This window comes from Microcaecilia unicolor, chromosome 2 (assembly GCF_901765095.1).
Source record: "Microcaecilia unicolor chromosome 2, aMicUni1.1, whole genome shotgun sequence".
In the NCBI taxonomy this organism is placed as follows: domain Eukaryota; kingdom Metazoa; phylum Chordata; class Amphibia; order Gymnophiona; family Siphonopidae; genus Microcaecilia; species Microcaecilia unicolor.
This window is the reverse complement of record NC_044032.1, coordinates 285,077,587-285,092,366: the sequence shown is the minus strand read 5'-3', so window position 1 is coordinate 285,092,366 and position 14,780 is coordinate 285,077,587. Positions and strand designations below refer to the sequence as shown.

General features: G+C 45.5%; 1 protein-coding gene across 2 annotated transcripts in view; it reads left to right on the top strand.

The window, feature by feature from the left end:
* CNTLN (centlein) overlaps positions 1-14,780 on the top strand; it is a 535,970-nt gene that overhangs the window by 298,495 nt on the left and 222,695 nt on the right. For both annotated transcript variants that reach the window (XM_030194226.1, XM_030194227.1), the window contains one exon: positions 5,172-5,713. In XM_030194226.1, coding sequence (XP_030050086.1) covers positions 5,172-5,713 — 542 coding nt within the window. The remainder of the gene's footprint in view (positions 1-5,171; positions 5,714-14,780) is intronic.

The window sequence follows — 14,780 nt, the reverse complement described above, 5'->3', positions numbered from 1 at the left end:
CATGTACTGAGTGTGGTAAAAACTTCTGTTATAAGCACCGGAAGGGCAATGAACAAACTTGATTGACTCCCTAGAAAGGAAAAGCCAGAACCGCCCTGACACTAGACTATGGAGACCCGATCAGTGGTCTGTGGAGGCCACAGTCCAGGGTCTCTCTCTTAAGGAGAGAAGTGCGAAGAAACAGTGTATTTTAAGCTTGTAAAATGTATTGGATATTTTCCTACATTGAATATGTTCTGAAGTGTATTTCTCCTATTTGGCCAGCAGATGGTGCATGTTTATCATTAAAGCTATTACAGAGGACTGACTTCTCTTTCTTTTAATTGGCACACATAATTGATCCATATTTCAGTTACCTGTTATTGTTTGCCAGTTGCACTATTTTGTTCCACTGTTCAATGATTTTTGATGGAATAAACATAATTGTTTGTTCACCCTGTTTGTCTGGACTTATAAAGAATCCTGAACTATGGGACCACTGGGATTGTGGCCCCTAGAAATCACTGGGGATAATTGGAGAGCAGGAGACTTGCCCAGAGGCAGTTGTGACCCAGTCAGTGGGAGGAGGTGCAGGCAGACCTGAGCTGTGCTGGGGATAGACACTCTAAGTGGCCACTTGGTAACCCCAGGTGGGTGTCTAGGCGTTTTGTGACACTGGCGTAAATCCTTGTGTACAAATTTGGGTCCAAGAATCTGCTCTAAGCACTATTCTAGAAAGAGCACTCATCCCAGAGTACCCTGTATAGAATAGCGCTTAATGTGGATTTTCCGTGGCACCAATTTGAGTGCCGTTTACTGAACCTGGCCCTTACTGTATGTACAGAATGTATAGAAAACTTGTACAGAAAACTTATTTGTCAAATTGAGCAAAGATATTTACATTTTTAAAAGCACATACCATGGAAACTGCTGGAAGGCGCTGTGAGTGATCGTCGGAACAGCTGAGCAGGCATTTTCACAAGCTCTTTTTTCTGACATCAGCGTTGGGTCCTGGAACCCAACGCCGTGTGTCCTGTCATTGGGACAGAGCCATGGTAAGCGACCCACAATTGTGTGCTCGTTGGCGCATGTCTGAAGGAGCAGGTCATACCCCTTTTGAGCCCAGAGGAGCAGGGCTAGGAGAGTATCTTCCCAGCGATGGGTAAGAAGAGGAAAGTCCAGGGCTTTTGTATGCTAGTGCTGGATTTTCTGAAATAGTAACAACTGGAGTATCAGGTACATCCTCTCCTATTGAGGCCCCGCTTTCCTCCATAGAACGGTCTCCTCCTCTTCAACCAGGTATGATTTCTTTGGCCGGGAGTGAGTCTGGTCTGGTGTGTGCAGACTCTGCCCATCCTTTAAATATTATTAATGAAGCATCCTTAGGAACTCCCATTGTGCAGGGAGTGATTGCTCCTTTGCTGATGGCAGTTCAAATTTCTTCTGACTCTTCTCAGGAAGGTGTAGTTACATCAAATAAAGTGGTTTCACTTTAAGATATTTGTCAAGTTGTAAAGAGGATTTGAACAGTCTATACAAGGAACTATTCCCTCGTGTATATTATCTCAAGAAAGTTTGGCTAAAATGAAAGAGATGGAGCAGAGACTTATAAAAGTTGAAACAGCATTACAAAAGACTGAACAACTATTGTAATTTTACAATCTACTACAGTTTCTACTGTTAAGGAGAGTTGCCTGATTCATTCACACTTGGAAATGCTGGAAAATAAGCAATTTGTTAGAAAAAAATCTTGGGATACTTAATTTTCCAGTCACTTATTATCTGGTTCCTTTGGAACTTCTGAAAATGTATCTAAAGAATATTCTTGGGTACCCTCATGCAGATGTTTTAACTGTAGAGAGTATATTTTATGTTCAAAGAAGTTCAATCCAGACAAGAGGAGAAAGTGAAATGGATCAAATAGTGTCTACTCCTGTTTACAGCTTAGTTTTGTCTCAGTGTTTGGAGTCCTCACAGGATTTGATAGAACAGCTATTCTTTTGGTTAAATTTTTCTCTGAAATTGAAATACCCACTATTCTTAAATTATATTTTTCAAAAAAATCTGTACATTTCTGTAGTCAACAAAATTGATATGCTTCCTGATGTTTCCAGGCAGACGCAAGTGCATAGAAAGCAGTTCCTACAGGTAAAGCCTAAAGTTTTAGCTGTGGGAGCAACTTTTTTTCTTAAATTTCCCTGTAAGTGCCTGGTTCAGTATGGAAACAATAAGTATATTTTTTGTGGATTCTTCTCAGTTAGAATTATTTCTTTCTGCTAAATCAGTGCTTGCGGAACAGATTATGTTTTTTTGAGGTTTTGGAGTGATATATGAATATAATAGTATTGCCTGCTTTGCTTAATGGAGTTTTTGGTTTTTTTCCTTCTTATTTGTTTTTAGTTCACTTGTCAGCCTACAGCAGTTTTTTGGATGTGGACTAAGTTTATGTATATTTTCCTTATTATATTTCTAGTTTTTATTTGAATTATTCTTGATATTTCTTTCTTCTGTATGGAAAAATTATGAATAATGCAAATAAAAAAAATCACATACCACATAATGCACAATGAATATACATTGAAAACTTACACACAAGTTAGTGGTGAAAGGCAGAATTGCAACAGTTCATCACCAGCAGGCAATTGAATAGCACACATCACATTTCATTTGGGGAAGATTGGGAATGGGGTTGAGAGGAGAAAACATGGTCGCATCTTGGAGACCTGTGTATATAAAACAGAAAAGAGAATCAAGAGCACATGGTTTTAGTATGTGTTTAGCAACACAAAAGAACATGTGCCAATCCACCTTACAATTGAAAGAGAAAACGCCTAGATTTCGATCCAAATCGGGAGATAGACGTTTATCTCACAAAAACGAATAAATCGGTATAATGGAAAGCCGATTTTTGACGTTTTCAACTGCACTCCATCGCGGAAGCGTACAAAGTTTACGGGGGCGTGTCGGAGGCATGGCGAAGTTGGAACTGGGGCGTGGTTATCGGCCGAGGAGAGATGGGCGCCTTTCGCCGATAATGGAAAAAAAGTATGCGTTTGTATCTAGAATTTAGGGCACTTTTCCTGGACCCTGTTTTTCACGAATAAGGCCCCAAAAAGTGCCCTAAATGACCAGATTACCACCAGAGGGAATCGGGGATGACCTCCCCTGACTCCCCCAGTGGTCACTAACCCCCTCCCACCACAAAAAATGATGTTTCACAACTTTTTATTTTCACCCTCAGATGTCATACCCACCTCCCTGGCAGCAGTATGCAGGTCCCTGGAGCAGTTGTTAGGGGGTGCAGTGGACTTCAGGCAGGTGGACCCAGGCCCATCCCCCCCTACCTGTTACAATTGTGCTGCTTAATGCTTAGTCATCCAACCCCCCCAAACCCACTGTACCCACATGTAGGTGTCCCCTTCACCCCTTAGGGCTATAGTAATGGTGTAGACTTGTGGGCAGTGGGTTTTGAGGGGGATTTGGGGGGCTCAACACACAAGGGAAGGGTGCTATGCACCTGGGAGCTCTTTTACCTTTTTTTTGGTTTTGTAAAAGTGCCCCCTAGGGTGGCCGGTTGGTGTCCTGGCATGTGAGGGGGACCAGTGCACTACGACTCCTGGCCCCTCCCACGAGCAAATGCCTTGGATTTATTCGTTTTTGAGCTGGGCGCTTTCATTTTCCATTATCACTGAAAAACAAAAATGCCCAGCTCACAAATTGTCGAATAAAACATGGACGTTTATTTTTTTCAAAAATACGGTTTGGTCTGCCCCTTCACGGACCCGTTCTCGGAGATAAACGCCCATGGAGATAGACATTTTCGTTCAATTATGCCCCTCAATGTGTACTGCTATTTCCATTTCCTTTGGAGATGTGTTCAAAGAAGCTGTGATTACCGGCATTCTCTCCCCATTTGCTGCAAGTTTTCCAGGCATATAATTTAAATACATTTAGCTTGAATACATGATGAAGTGTCACGTTATGAAATGTCTGTGGTGATGAAGTGGCAGATTAAGGTGATGACAACACTGTTCTTCTGCGCCTTGCAAAAATTTTGTATGTAAGAAGTTTTATCAAGATTCATGTTTAAATGCAGATGTGTGTGCTGGTATGCTTCCCTCCCATTTGCCTCAAGTTTTATGTACATGAAGTGTCACATGTTGAAATGTCTATGGTGATGAAGTGTCATCTTCTGAGTCAGCTTGGTGATGAAGCATGTTAGTGATGAAGTGTCCATATACTGGTTGAGCACTGTTGGTGCAATGGTTGAGCAGAATGAACTGAGAAAGAAACATAAATCAGGGGGAAAGACCTCAGATAGTTTTGAAGGGTGGGCTAATGGTACCACGGACCAGTGAAGGCCAGTGCTATGAGAGGTACTTGTCCTTCCAAAAAACAAGGTCTGAGGAATGTTTTAACATATATTTATTTGCATCATCTAAGATGAAAGTGCTGAATTTTCTAAAATTTAGAACACTGACAAGAATTGGCACTGATATCACTTGCCAAATTTCAGAAAATAAAGGGCCAGATATTTGAAGGATTTATTCTCCTAACCTTGGGGCTGTTTTACTACAGCTTAGCAAGCGCCAATGGGCATTAGCTTGTGCTAAGTGCCACGTGGCCCATATGTATAAAATAGGATGCATGTAGCACGCACTAATAAAAGCTTTAATAAAAGGGCCCTTTTGAAATTTATGCTCCTAAATCAGCCTCTTTGAAAATTTACTGAGTGCCTACATTTATACTCAAAATTTCACTAGACTTCTAAATTTAAGAGTGCAAAAAGTGGATGGCTAGAGGGGATAGAAATTAGAACCTTAGCACTGATTTTCAGCACTGGCCTCTTAAATCTAGGCAAATGAATAAATGACAGGTCTACATTTATAAGCATAAGCTTTAAGCTCCTAAATTAAGAAACATTTTAATCTGAATCTTAGGACATAAATTTAGGAGCATAAATTTAGGAGCTCAACCTTTTTAGAGTATTGGGCCCAAGGTTTCTTGTAAAACTAGTGAGTGAAAATTATACATTAATATAAAAGTGCTTTTAGGCCCATTGCTGTGATGATAATATCAAACAACTATTATTTTAGTGAAAAAGTGCATGCCATTTTCACTCCAGAATTTGATGTTTAATCAATGAAAAAAATTGTGCAAAATCTTTCATTTCTAATTTAATCTCTATTTAGGTTGGCCACTTGGAAAGGAAATTGAATGATGTTGAAAGAGAATCAATAAAGCTTAAAGAAGAAAAAGAAGAACTAGTTAAAGACAAGAAATCTCTGAAGCAATCTCTAAAACAACTTACAAAAGATTTAGAAACAAAAGAACAAGAACTAGAGGAACTAATGAAAGAGAATCAAGATGCAAAAACTACCATAGTTGAGCTGGAGCTAATAACCAATGAGCTGAAGAGAGACATCAGCTCTATGAGGAGACAAGTGTCAGAAACCAACAGTTTGAGAAATGATAACGAGGAGCTGCTGAGGCAAGTGAAGAACTTACAACTAAAGCTGGATGAAGCCAGAAAAGTGACTGCTCTGCCCACTGGGGTCCAGAACTATGGCCAGTGTAACTGTAAGACAACGAATACCAAGTTTAAATTGAAAGCATCAAAGAAATTGAGCTCGCTGAGATGTCACCAAGCTTTTCTTAATCAGTCTATCAAGGTTATGCGGAATGTGTTTGAGAATTTCAGCAAGGATGGCTGGGAGGATGTAAGTGAAGAAAGGTAAGGCTCTCATTAATTTGGCTGTATGGAGGGGACACTGTGCATATGTAAAGCAGTAGCAAATGGAGATTGAATTTCACTACTGTCGATTTGGTATTCAAAAAAAATGCTGTCAGATCCTTTGAAATACCTTGGGAGGTCTTGTTCTGAGCTTATTGACTGAAATTTGCATGCAAAATTAGCTACATCCATATGAGTTTTTGAATAGGTGCCAGGAAACCAAAAAGAAGGTAATGCTTGATTTCTTCCACTGATGCTATTTTCATGCAGTCATGAGGCTTGAAATTGACATTTTGGCAGGTTGATTTAATTTGCTGGCCCTTTGCATATTCACTGCTGACAGCTAAGGATTCCCAGGCAAGTCTACTAAGTCTGTTTAGTTATCAAGTGACATGTCGATCCAGGAGGAGAAACATTTTCTCCCCCCATCTTAATTTAGTTAGATAAATTTTGAATTGCCCATTTCAGCCTGATACCAGATGTCTACAAGCTGTTTAACATCCTTTAAATTAAGAACCATCCAGACTAATTATTTCATGTATGTTTTATGAACAGTCATTGTACTAACTTTAATTGAATAGTGGTTACAAATTTGTTTCCTCGTATCAACTTCGATTCAAGGAGCATTTGATTTCATATTTCTCACAAAGGACAGCCAGAACATTTGTCTTCATAATGTAGCTATTCAGATAGTGTATAGGATGTTAATTTATATTTCTTTATTTTCCCACTAGACCACTCCAAACCAGTGGGTTGTGTCCCTTCTCAACCAGCAGATGGAGGTAGAGATAATGAAATTTTCAGTGACATCACCAGTAGAAGGACTGGTGCAGGCTGGAACCCTTCAATATTTCTCTACCTCCAGCAGAGAGTGAGGTTGGGCTGGTGCAGTAGGCTTTTTAAGAAATAGGTCTAATCTCCTGGTCTGCAGCCTACATTTCCTGGGCTGGTCCGTGGGCCGAAATTCGTGGGGTTTGGACCATGTTCTATATCCCACTGAGCTAGGAAAACTCCACAGGAGTCTTCTTGCCCTGAACTTCAACCATGGCCTTTAGGTTACTGGATGGGCTAGCACAGGTCCACTTACGGCCCTTGCTAACTTGGGGCTCTAGGTCTCCCTCCTCCAGTCCACTACAGACTTAAAAAGAAAAAAAGATGATTGGCTTGCTTTGCTTTATTCCCCAATTTTGTCTAGGGCAGGGGTAGGCAACTCCGGTCCTTGAGAGCCGCAGGTAGGTCAGGTTTTCAGGATATCCACAATGAATATGCAGGAGATAGATTTGCAAGCACTGCCTCCATGGTATGCAAATCTATCTCCTGCATATTCATTGTGGATATCCTGAAAAACTGACCTGCCTGCGGCTCTCGAGGACCGGAGTTGCCTACCCCTGGTCTAGGGGAATAAAGTTGTAAAAGAAATTTTAAAAAATGCAAGCCTCTACATTTGGAGCGGTGCTGCCCTCAGCAATGCAAAGGGCAGCACAATACCATTGTGGCCCGGTCCTGTCATTGAGGTAGTTTTGGGTTCAGGATCCTTAGGGGATAGGGGGAGGTGAGGAGGGTGAAAGAAGCCCATGTAGTCCAGTTCTGCAGGCCCAATGCTGCGGGAACTGGCAGCTTAATAGTCTTCTGGCTCTTTTTGCTGAGGCCATGGCCAATGCCTTTCTACTGGTTCCTGTGATCAGGGCCAAAGTGTATTCCAATATGGGTCTGTAGTGAAGGCCAGCATCATGGTGCTCCTGGCCCTCCTCTCTTTGGCAGGAACAGAGGCCATATTGTTCCCGGACCTGCCCAAGTCAGGAGGATACAGCTGCCTTTGTGGAGAGCAGGCTTATGCAACAGGGGGCCCCACTGGAGAGAATTTGGGCCATTGCCACGGACTTTTGGCAGGGGCCCTGGTGCAACGGGAGATATGACTGAAGTCTACAGAATCCTGAGTGGAGTAGAACGTGTAAAAGTGAATCGCTTTTTCACTCTTTAAAAATGTACAAAGACCAGGAGGATACTCAATGAAATAACATGGAAATACTTTTAAAACAAATAGGATGAAATATTTTTTAACTCAAAGAATAGTTAAACTCTGGAACTCATTGCTGTAGGATGTGGTAACAGTAATTAACATATCTGGGTTTAAAAAAGGTTTGGAGTTTGGACAAGTTACTGGAGGAAAAGTCCAAAGTCTGTTAATGAGATGGATATGGGGAAAGCCACTGCTTGCCCCAGGATTGGTAGCATGGAATGTTGCTACTAATTGGGTTTCTGTCAGGTACTTGTGCCCTGGATTGGCCACTGTTGAGAGCAGGATACTGGGCTAGATGGATGATTGGTCTGCTCCAATATGGATATTCTTATGTTCTAAGGGCCTGGTGAGATCCCGATGGGCGGCAGAAAGAGGCCTCACTGGGAAGAGGCTGGCTCCTTGTCCCGGGTCCTCCTCCCCGCATCCTTTGAGGAAGATGAATGGGGCCTGAGAATTCCCTACATTCCACTCTCCAGGGGAGGGTGGCATAGCGGCAGAGGACTAATCCCCTATAGAGGAGGACTCCCTCTTTGTGATGCTCTTTTGGAAGACAGAAATGAATCATCTCACTGAATCAATATTCTCAGCCCCGCTGATTTCTCCCTCTACTTAGGTGTTTCCTCAGGAAGGGAACTACAGTTTGGAGGGTCTTTCTAAATCCCCCCAGGGCCTTTCTCCTCTACAGAGCCCTGTCGTAGATGGTCCTGACTGAGTGGAAGAATCTGGAGGGTCCCCTCAAGGGCACAAAGTGCGTGTGCATGATGTACCCGCTATAGCACAACAAGCTGGAAAAGCTCTTCTGCTTCCCCAAGGAGGATGCACTGGTCACAGGAGTGACCAGGTGGACCATCATTCAAATAAAAGGGGATCAGCTTTAAAAGAGGTACATGACATGAAGGTAGAGCAGCTCCTTAAGCAAGAGGTGCATGTCCATTCCCTTACGGATTCAGGTTTCTGTCTGTGCAGACTATGTTGCCAGGTTACAGCAGCTCCCAGCATTGCCAGAAAGGGCCTGCCTGAAGTTGAGCACCACCTTCTGGCTGATTCTCTGTATGAAATCCTATGCTTGGTGATCAGTCAAGTTTCTTATCTCTCTAGACCTGATAGAAGTGTACCTCCAAATCCCGATTTGACAGCACCACTAATGGTTCTCTCACTTTTACATCCTAGGCAATCAGTTTTAGTTCAAGGCCCTGCCTTTTTGACTGGAAACAGCCCTCTGAACTTAATCCAAGGTAATGGTGGTGGTTTGGGCTTTCCTCTGCAAGCAAGGTTTACGGGTTCAACTGTTACCTGACCAATTGGCTGATTTGGATGGACTAAGAAGAAGACTGCAAGGTATTGACCTTAAGGCACATTGACCTCTTGGAGAACCTTGACTAGGTAGTCAATTATGTCATGGAGTACTTTGGAATGCATTTTAACACTGGTAGGGAGATTTACAAGCTTTGGACTCTCTTCTGAGTCTTCTGTGCACAAGCTGCTCTGTGACCCTGGGACTATCTTGAGCTCCTAAGATTGATGGCAACAGTACTCAGTGTGGTCCCTTGAGCAAAAGCTAACATAAGCCTGTTCCAGAAAGCACTGTTGTCCAGATAGGCTCCTCCTTCATAGGATTTCAAAAGATTTGTCATTCTCCCAAGGTATCTCATCAGGGACGTGGCCTGGTGGGATCAGCCATCTCATTTGCTGCAGGGAGGGAGGTGTCCAGTTGAGCATTCTCGACTGGATAGTGGTGAGCACAGATGCCGGTCTCACAGGCTTGGTAGCCCTATGGGGCCACAGCCTGATACAGGGCAGGTGGTTGAACTTCGAGCTATCCTAGTCCAACAATTGGCTCTAGATGAGGCCATCTGACTGGTCCTTCAGGACTTTTGCCCTTTCTGGCAGAAAAAGCATCTGATTGATGTTGGTCAACCCCACGGTGGTGGCATACATCAGCAAGTAAGGAGGAAACAGCGGTGGTGCAGGAAGCAGTCTACTTGTGCAGGTGAGTAGAGTGCAATCCAGAGGCAATCTCGGCAATCCACATAGCTAAATAGACAACTGGCAAGTGGACATTATGAGTCAACATTTTTGGAATGGGAGCTGAGTGTCAGTATTTCAGCATTTGATGGATCAATGCGGACTCCCATGCTTCTTTCTCATGGCCTCAAGGTAAGATGCAAACTACACTCAGTTGTATAGCAAAAGGACAGAACCCAGCTCCGAGGGCATCAATGTCCTGTTGCAGTCCTGACCCAGACAGGAGCTGCTTTATGTGTTTCCTCCTTGGCTGTTGATTGGCTGGGTTGATTGGCAGGGTTCTTTGACAGCTAATCCTAGAGATCCTGGTGGCTCCAAACTGGCCTTGCCGTCTATGTTATGCTGACTCTATATGTTTTCAGGCAGGCTTCTCGCTCACTTTCCCAAGGGGCTCAGGGGTCCTCAGGCAGGATCTCTCTTGTCTTAGAGCCTGACCTTGAGAGGTGTCATGTTTTCCAAGCTGGAACTAGGTTTCTGAGCCCTTGGACCACTGCCAAGGAGCGGCAGTGGCAGGCAAAACCACCCCACACAGGACTAAGACAGAACTCTGACAGGGACGCTAGACTTCACCTGTACTTAGCCGCCCTTACCCAGGAGTTGAGCCCCTGGGTGCAGGTGGCCGGCAGGACTTGCAGGACAGGGCAGAAGCTGGATCCCCACAGGCAACACACAACAGAGTAGGGACTAAAAGCTGCCAGGCAGCCACTAAGAGAACCACAGACAGGAGAGAGAGTCAGGACTGAAAGCTGCAAGCAGCCACTAAGCAGAAACACAAACACGAGACAAGGAAAGGCAGAACAGAAACAAGATGAGGACCTAAGCAATAAAATCAAAGCTAACAACACACAAACAAACTAGAAACAGACAAGGAACTCAGACTAGAACTGGACTAGGCAGAACTGCACAGCGTACACCCACATACCAGGGCCTTAGGCGATGCAGAGGCAAAGCAGAGAGTTTCCAAATGGCTAATAAGCCCAGCAGCAGTTGAGCTTCAGCTACAGCAATCACCAGGCAGCTACGAGTGCTGTGCAGGCTCAAACAAGACAAGTAAGTCTGGCAGGCCGGAAGATCTGGACTGGACTGGGCTGAAGTCTGGAACGGGAAACAGCACACAGACAATCCAATGCAGCCACCAGGTCTGGCCACCAGAGGGCAAGAGGAACACAAACCAAAACACAGACAGCAGGCAAACTGAAGCACAGAGAGGCTTAACACACACAGGTGCAGTATAGTGAAGTAATCAGAGCCATGCTGGAAGCAGCCAGCACACAAAGACAGAGACAGAACTAACTCAGGAAGAACAGACAGAAGCCAGCTCAGAAGCTGACCGCCGGAAATAAGGTGAGTCTGAGAGGGGTCATGACCACAGACATGACAGTACCACCCCCTCAAGGCTCCCGTGTCCCCACGGGAGCTTTCAGGTTTCCATGGGTAACAATGGTGAAACCTACGGAGGAGCTTCAAAACAGGACCATGGTTAGCTGGCCTGGAACTTGAATTTGGCTGGGACTGAAACTTGACTTGGACTCAGCATCTTGGCTGGACCTGGAACTCGGCCTGGACTCAGCAGCTTGACTGGAGCTGGAACTTGACTTTGGCTCAGCATCTAGACTAGAACTGTGACTCGGTCTGGACTCAGCATATTGGCCGGAACTAGAACTCGGCTTGGACTCAGCCTCCTGGCTGAAACTGCAACTCGATCCGGACTCAGCATCTTCTTGGCTGGAACTCAAACTTGGAGTGAACTCAGCATTATCTTGGCTGGAACTCAAACTCGGAGTGGACTTAGCATCATCTTGCTGGAACTCAAACTCGGAGTGGACTCAGCATCATCTTGGCTGGAACTCAAACTCGGAGTGGACTCAACATCATCTTGGCTGGAACTCAAACTCGGAGTGGACTCAGCATCATCTTGGCTGGCACTGGAACTCGGCAAAGGCTTGGCTAGGAGTGCACTTGAACAGGAATCGAAGGCTCAGTTACAAGCGCCACTCGAACTGGACTCAGAGGCTTGACTGGAAGCGTCATTCAGACTGGAATCGGAGGCTCGGTTCCAAGTGCGACTCGGACTGGACTCCGAGGCTTGAGTGGGAGCGCCACTTGACCTGGGATTGGAGGCTCGGTTAGAAGCGTCACTCGGCCTGAACTCCGAGGCTTGAGTGGAAGCACCACTTGAACTGGGATTGGAGGCTCGGTTAGAATCGCTGCTCGGACAGGAATCAGAGCTTGGCTGGAAGTGGAACTTAGCATGGGCTTAGTGGCTTGACTGGAGCTTGAACTCGGCTTGGACTCTGGAACAATTCAGCTGAGAGCGTCCCTCAGGATGGACTGATGGTATGCCTGGACCTCGGGATTCGCATTACGCTTTCTTTCGATGGCAGCTTCCCGAGTATCCCGTAGAGCAGGGTCGGAGACAAGTAGGTGGCGATATTCCCAGAGCGGGGTCCTAGGATCAATGGCTGAAACTGGGTTCTCCACGAGCCCAAGCTGCTGGATACACTTCCTCTCCACTGAAGCTTCAGGCCGCTTCTTCAAGAGTGGATTAGACAAAAGTTTTCTACGATATTCCTCAAGTGTCATGAGAAGATCAGGAACAATAATAAAGCCAGAACCGAACTTCACAAGGGAAACGAGCAGAAGTTTTAAGCTGGAGGCCCAACAGGTAGGGTGATCTTGCCGAGCGCATGGCCTTTGCATTCTGTCACTTTTTCCAAGCTGGAACTAGGTTTGTGAGCCCTTGGACCACTGCCGAGGAGCGGCAGTGGCAGGCAAAACCACCCCACACAGGACTAAGACAGAATTCTGACAGGGACGGCTAGACTTCACCTGCACTTAGCCGCCCTTACCCAGGAGTTGAGCCCCTGGGTGCAGGTGGCCGGCAGGACTTGCAGGACAGGGCAGGAGCTGGATCCCCACAGGCAACACACAACAGAGTAGGGACTAAAAGCTGCCAGGCAGCCACTAAGAGAACCACAGACAGGAGAGAGAGACAGGACTGAAAGCTGCAAGCAGCCACTAAGCAGAAACACAAACACAAGAAAAGGAAAGGCAGAACAGAAACAAGATGAGGACCTAGGCAATAAAATCAAAGCTAACAACACACAAACAAACTAGAAACAGACAAGGAACTCAGACTAGAACTGGACTAGGCAGAACTGCACAGCATACACCCACATACCAGGGCCTTAGGCGATGCAGAGGCAAAGCAGAGAGTTTCCAAATGGCTAATAAGCCCAGCAGCAGTTGAGCTTCAGCTGCAGCAATCACCAGGCAGCTACGGGTGCTGTGCAGGCTCAAACAAGACAAGTAAGTCTGGCAGGCCGTAAGATCCGGACTGGACTGGGCTGAAGTCTGGAACGGGAAACAGCACACAGACAATCCAATGCAGCCACCAGGTCTGGCCACCAGAGGGCAAGAGAAACACAAACCAAAACACAGACAGCAGGCAAACTGAAGCACAGAGAGGCTTAACACACACAGGTGCAGTATAATGGAGTAATCAGAGCCATGCCATGCTGGAAGCAGCCAGCACACAAAGACAGAACTAACTCAGGAAGAACAGACAGAAGCCAGCTCAGAAGCTGACTGCCGGAAATAAGGTGAGTTTGAGAGGGGTCACGACCACAGACGTAACAAGAGGCATCACTTGATGTCTAAGGGTTATTCTCCTCATGTTATCTCCACTCTGCTGCAGATTAATTTTAGTAGCCGCCCTCTGGACAGACTCCATCCTGTTTCTATCTTTTTTTAAGGTGCCGTCGCTAGAGTTGTATACAATACTCTAAATGAGATCTCACCAGAGACTTATAGAGAGGCATTATCACCTCCTTTTTCCTAATGCCTATTCCTCCTGATGTGTATGTAAATCCAAGTTAGTGCCAAGTACCAATTAACCTCAATAATTGGTTGTTAGCACCAAACTGACTAATAAGGCCCGGGCGAAAAATATCTGCAGGGTGGTAACATAGTCATTCCTGCACAATTATCTTCCCCAGAGGAGACCGTCTTTCCAGAAAGGGTCTAGAAGAGAGGAGATGTAGAACTGCAAGCAGCGAGTTCCTCATTCTGAGGCCCGACTTGGCTTCCTTTAGGGCTAAGAAGTAGAAGGAAGAAACATTTGGGCTGCCAGTCTGGTCTAGAGATGTCCCCTGGGGTTTCTTGAGAGAAAAAAGGGTTAGCTCTCATATAAGATCAAGAAGAATCAGGGGTTGCCAGTTTGGTCCATAGCAATCCCCTGGGGCACAGTAAGCCAGTGAGAAGAAAAAGGAGAGATAATCGGGAAGATCTGAGCCTGTTAAGGAACAGAAACTAGAATGAAGCTACTGCTAGCCTACAGTCTTGACAGGGAAAGGATCGAAATTGGAAAGCAGCATTCGTAGTGCACTGGTCCCCCTCACATGCCAGGACACCAACCGGGCACCCTAGGGGGCACTGCAGTGGACTTCAGAAAAGGCTACCAAGTGCATAGCTCCCTTACCTTGTGTGCTGTGCCCCCCAAAACCCAATCCCCACAACTGTACACCACTACCATAGCCCTAAGGGGTGAAGGGGGGCACTTAGATGTGGGTACAGTGGGTTTGTGGTGGGTTTTGAAGGGCTCACATTTACCACCACAAGTTGTAACAGGTAGGGAGAGATGGGCCTGGGTCTGCCTGCCTGAAGTGCACTGCAGTACCCCCTAAACCTGCTCCTGGGACCTGCATACTGCTGTCATGGAGCTGGGTATGATATTTGAGGCTGGCATAGAGGCTGGAAAAATATTTTTTTATTTTTTTATTTTTAGGGTGGGAAGGGGGTTAGTGACCACTGGAGGAGTAAGGGGAAGTCATCCCTGATTCCCTCCGGTGGTCATCTGGTCAATCCGGGCACCTTTTTGAGGCTTGGTCATAAGAAAAAATGGACCAAGTAAAGTCGCCCAAGTGCTTGTCAGGGACGCCCTTCTTTTTTCCATTATCGGTCGAGGACGCCCTTGTGTTAGGCACGCCCCAGTCCCGCCTTCGCTACGCCTCCGACACGCCC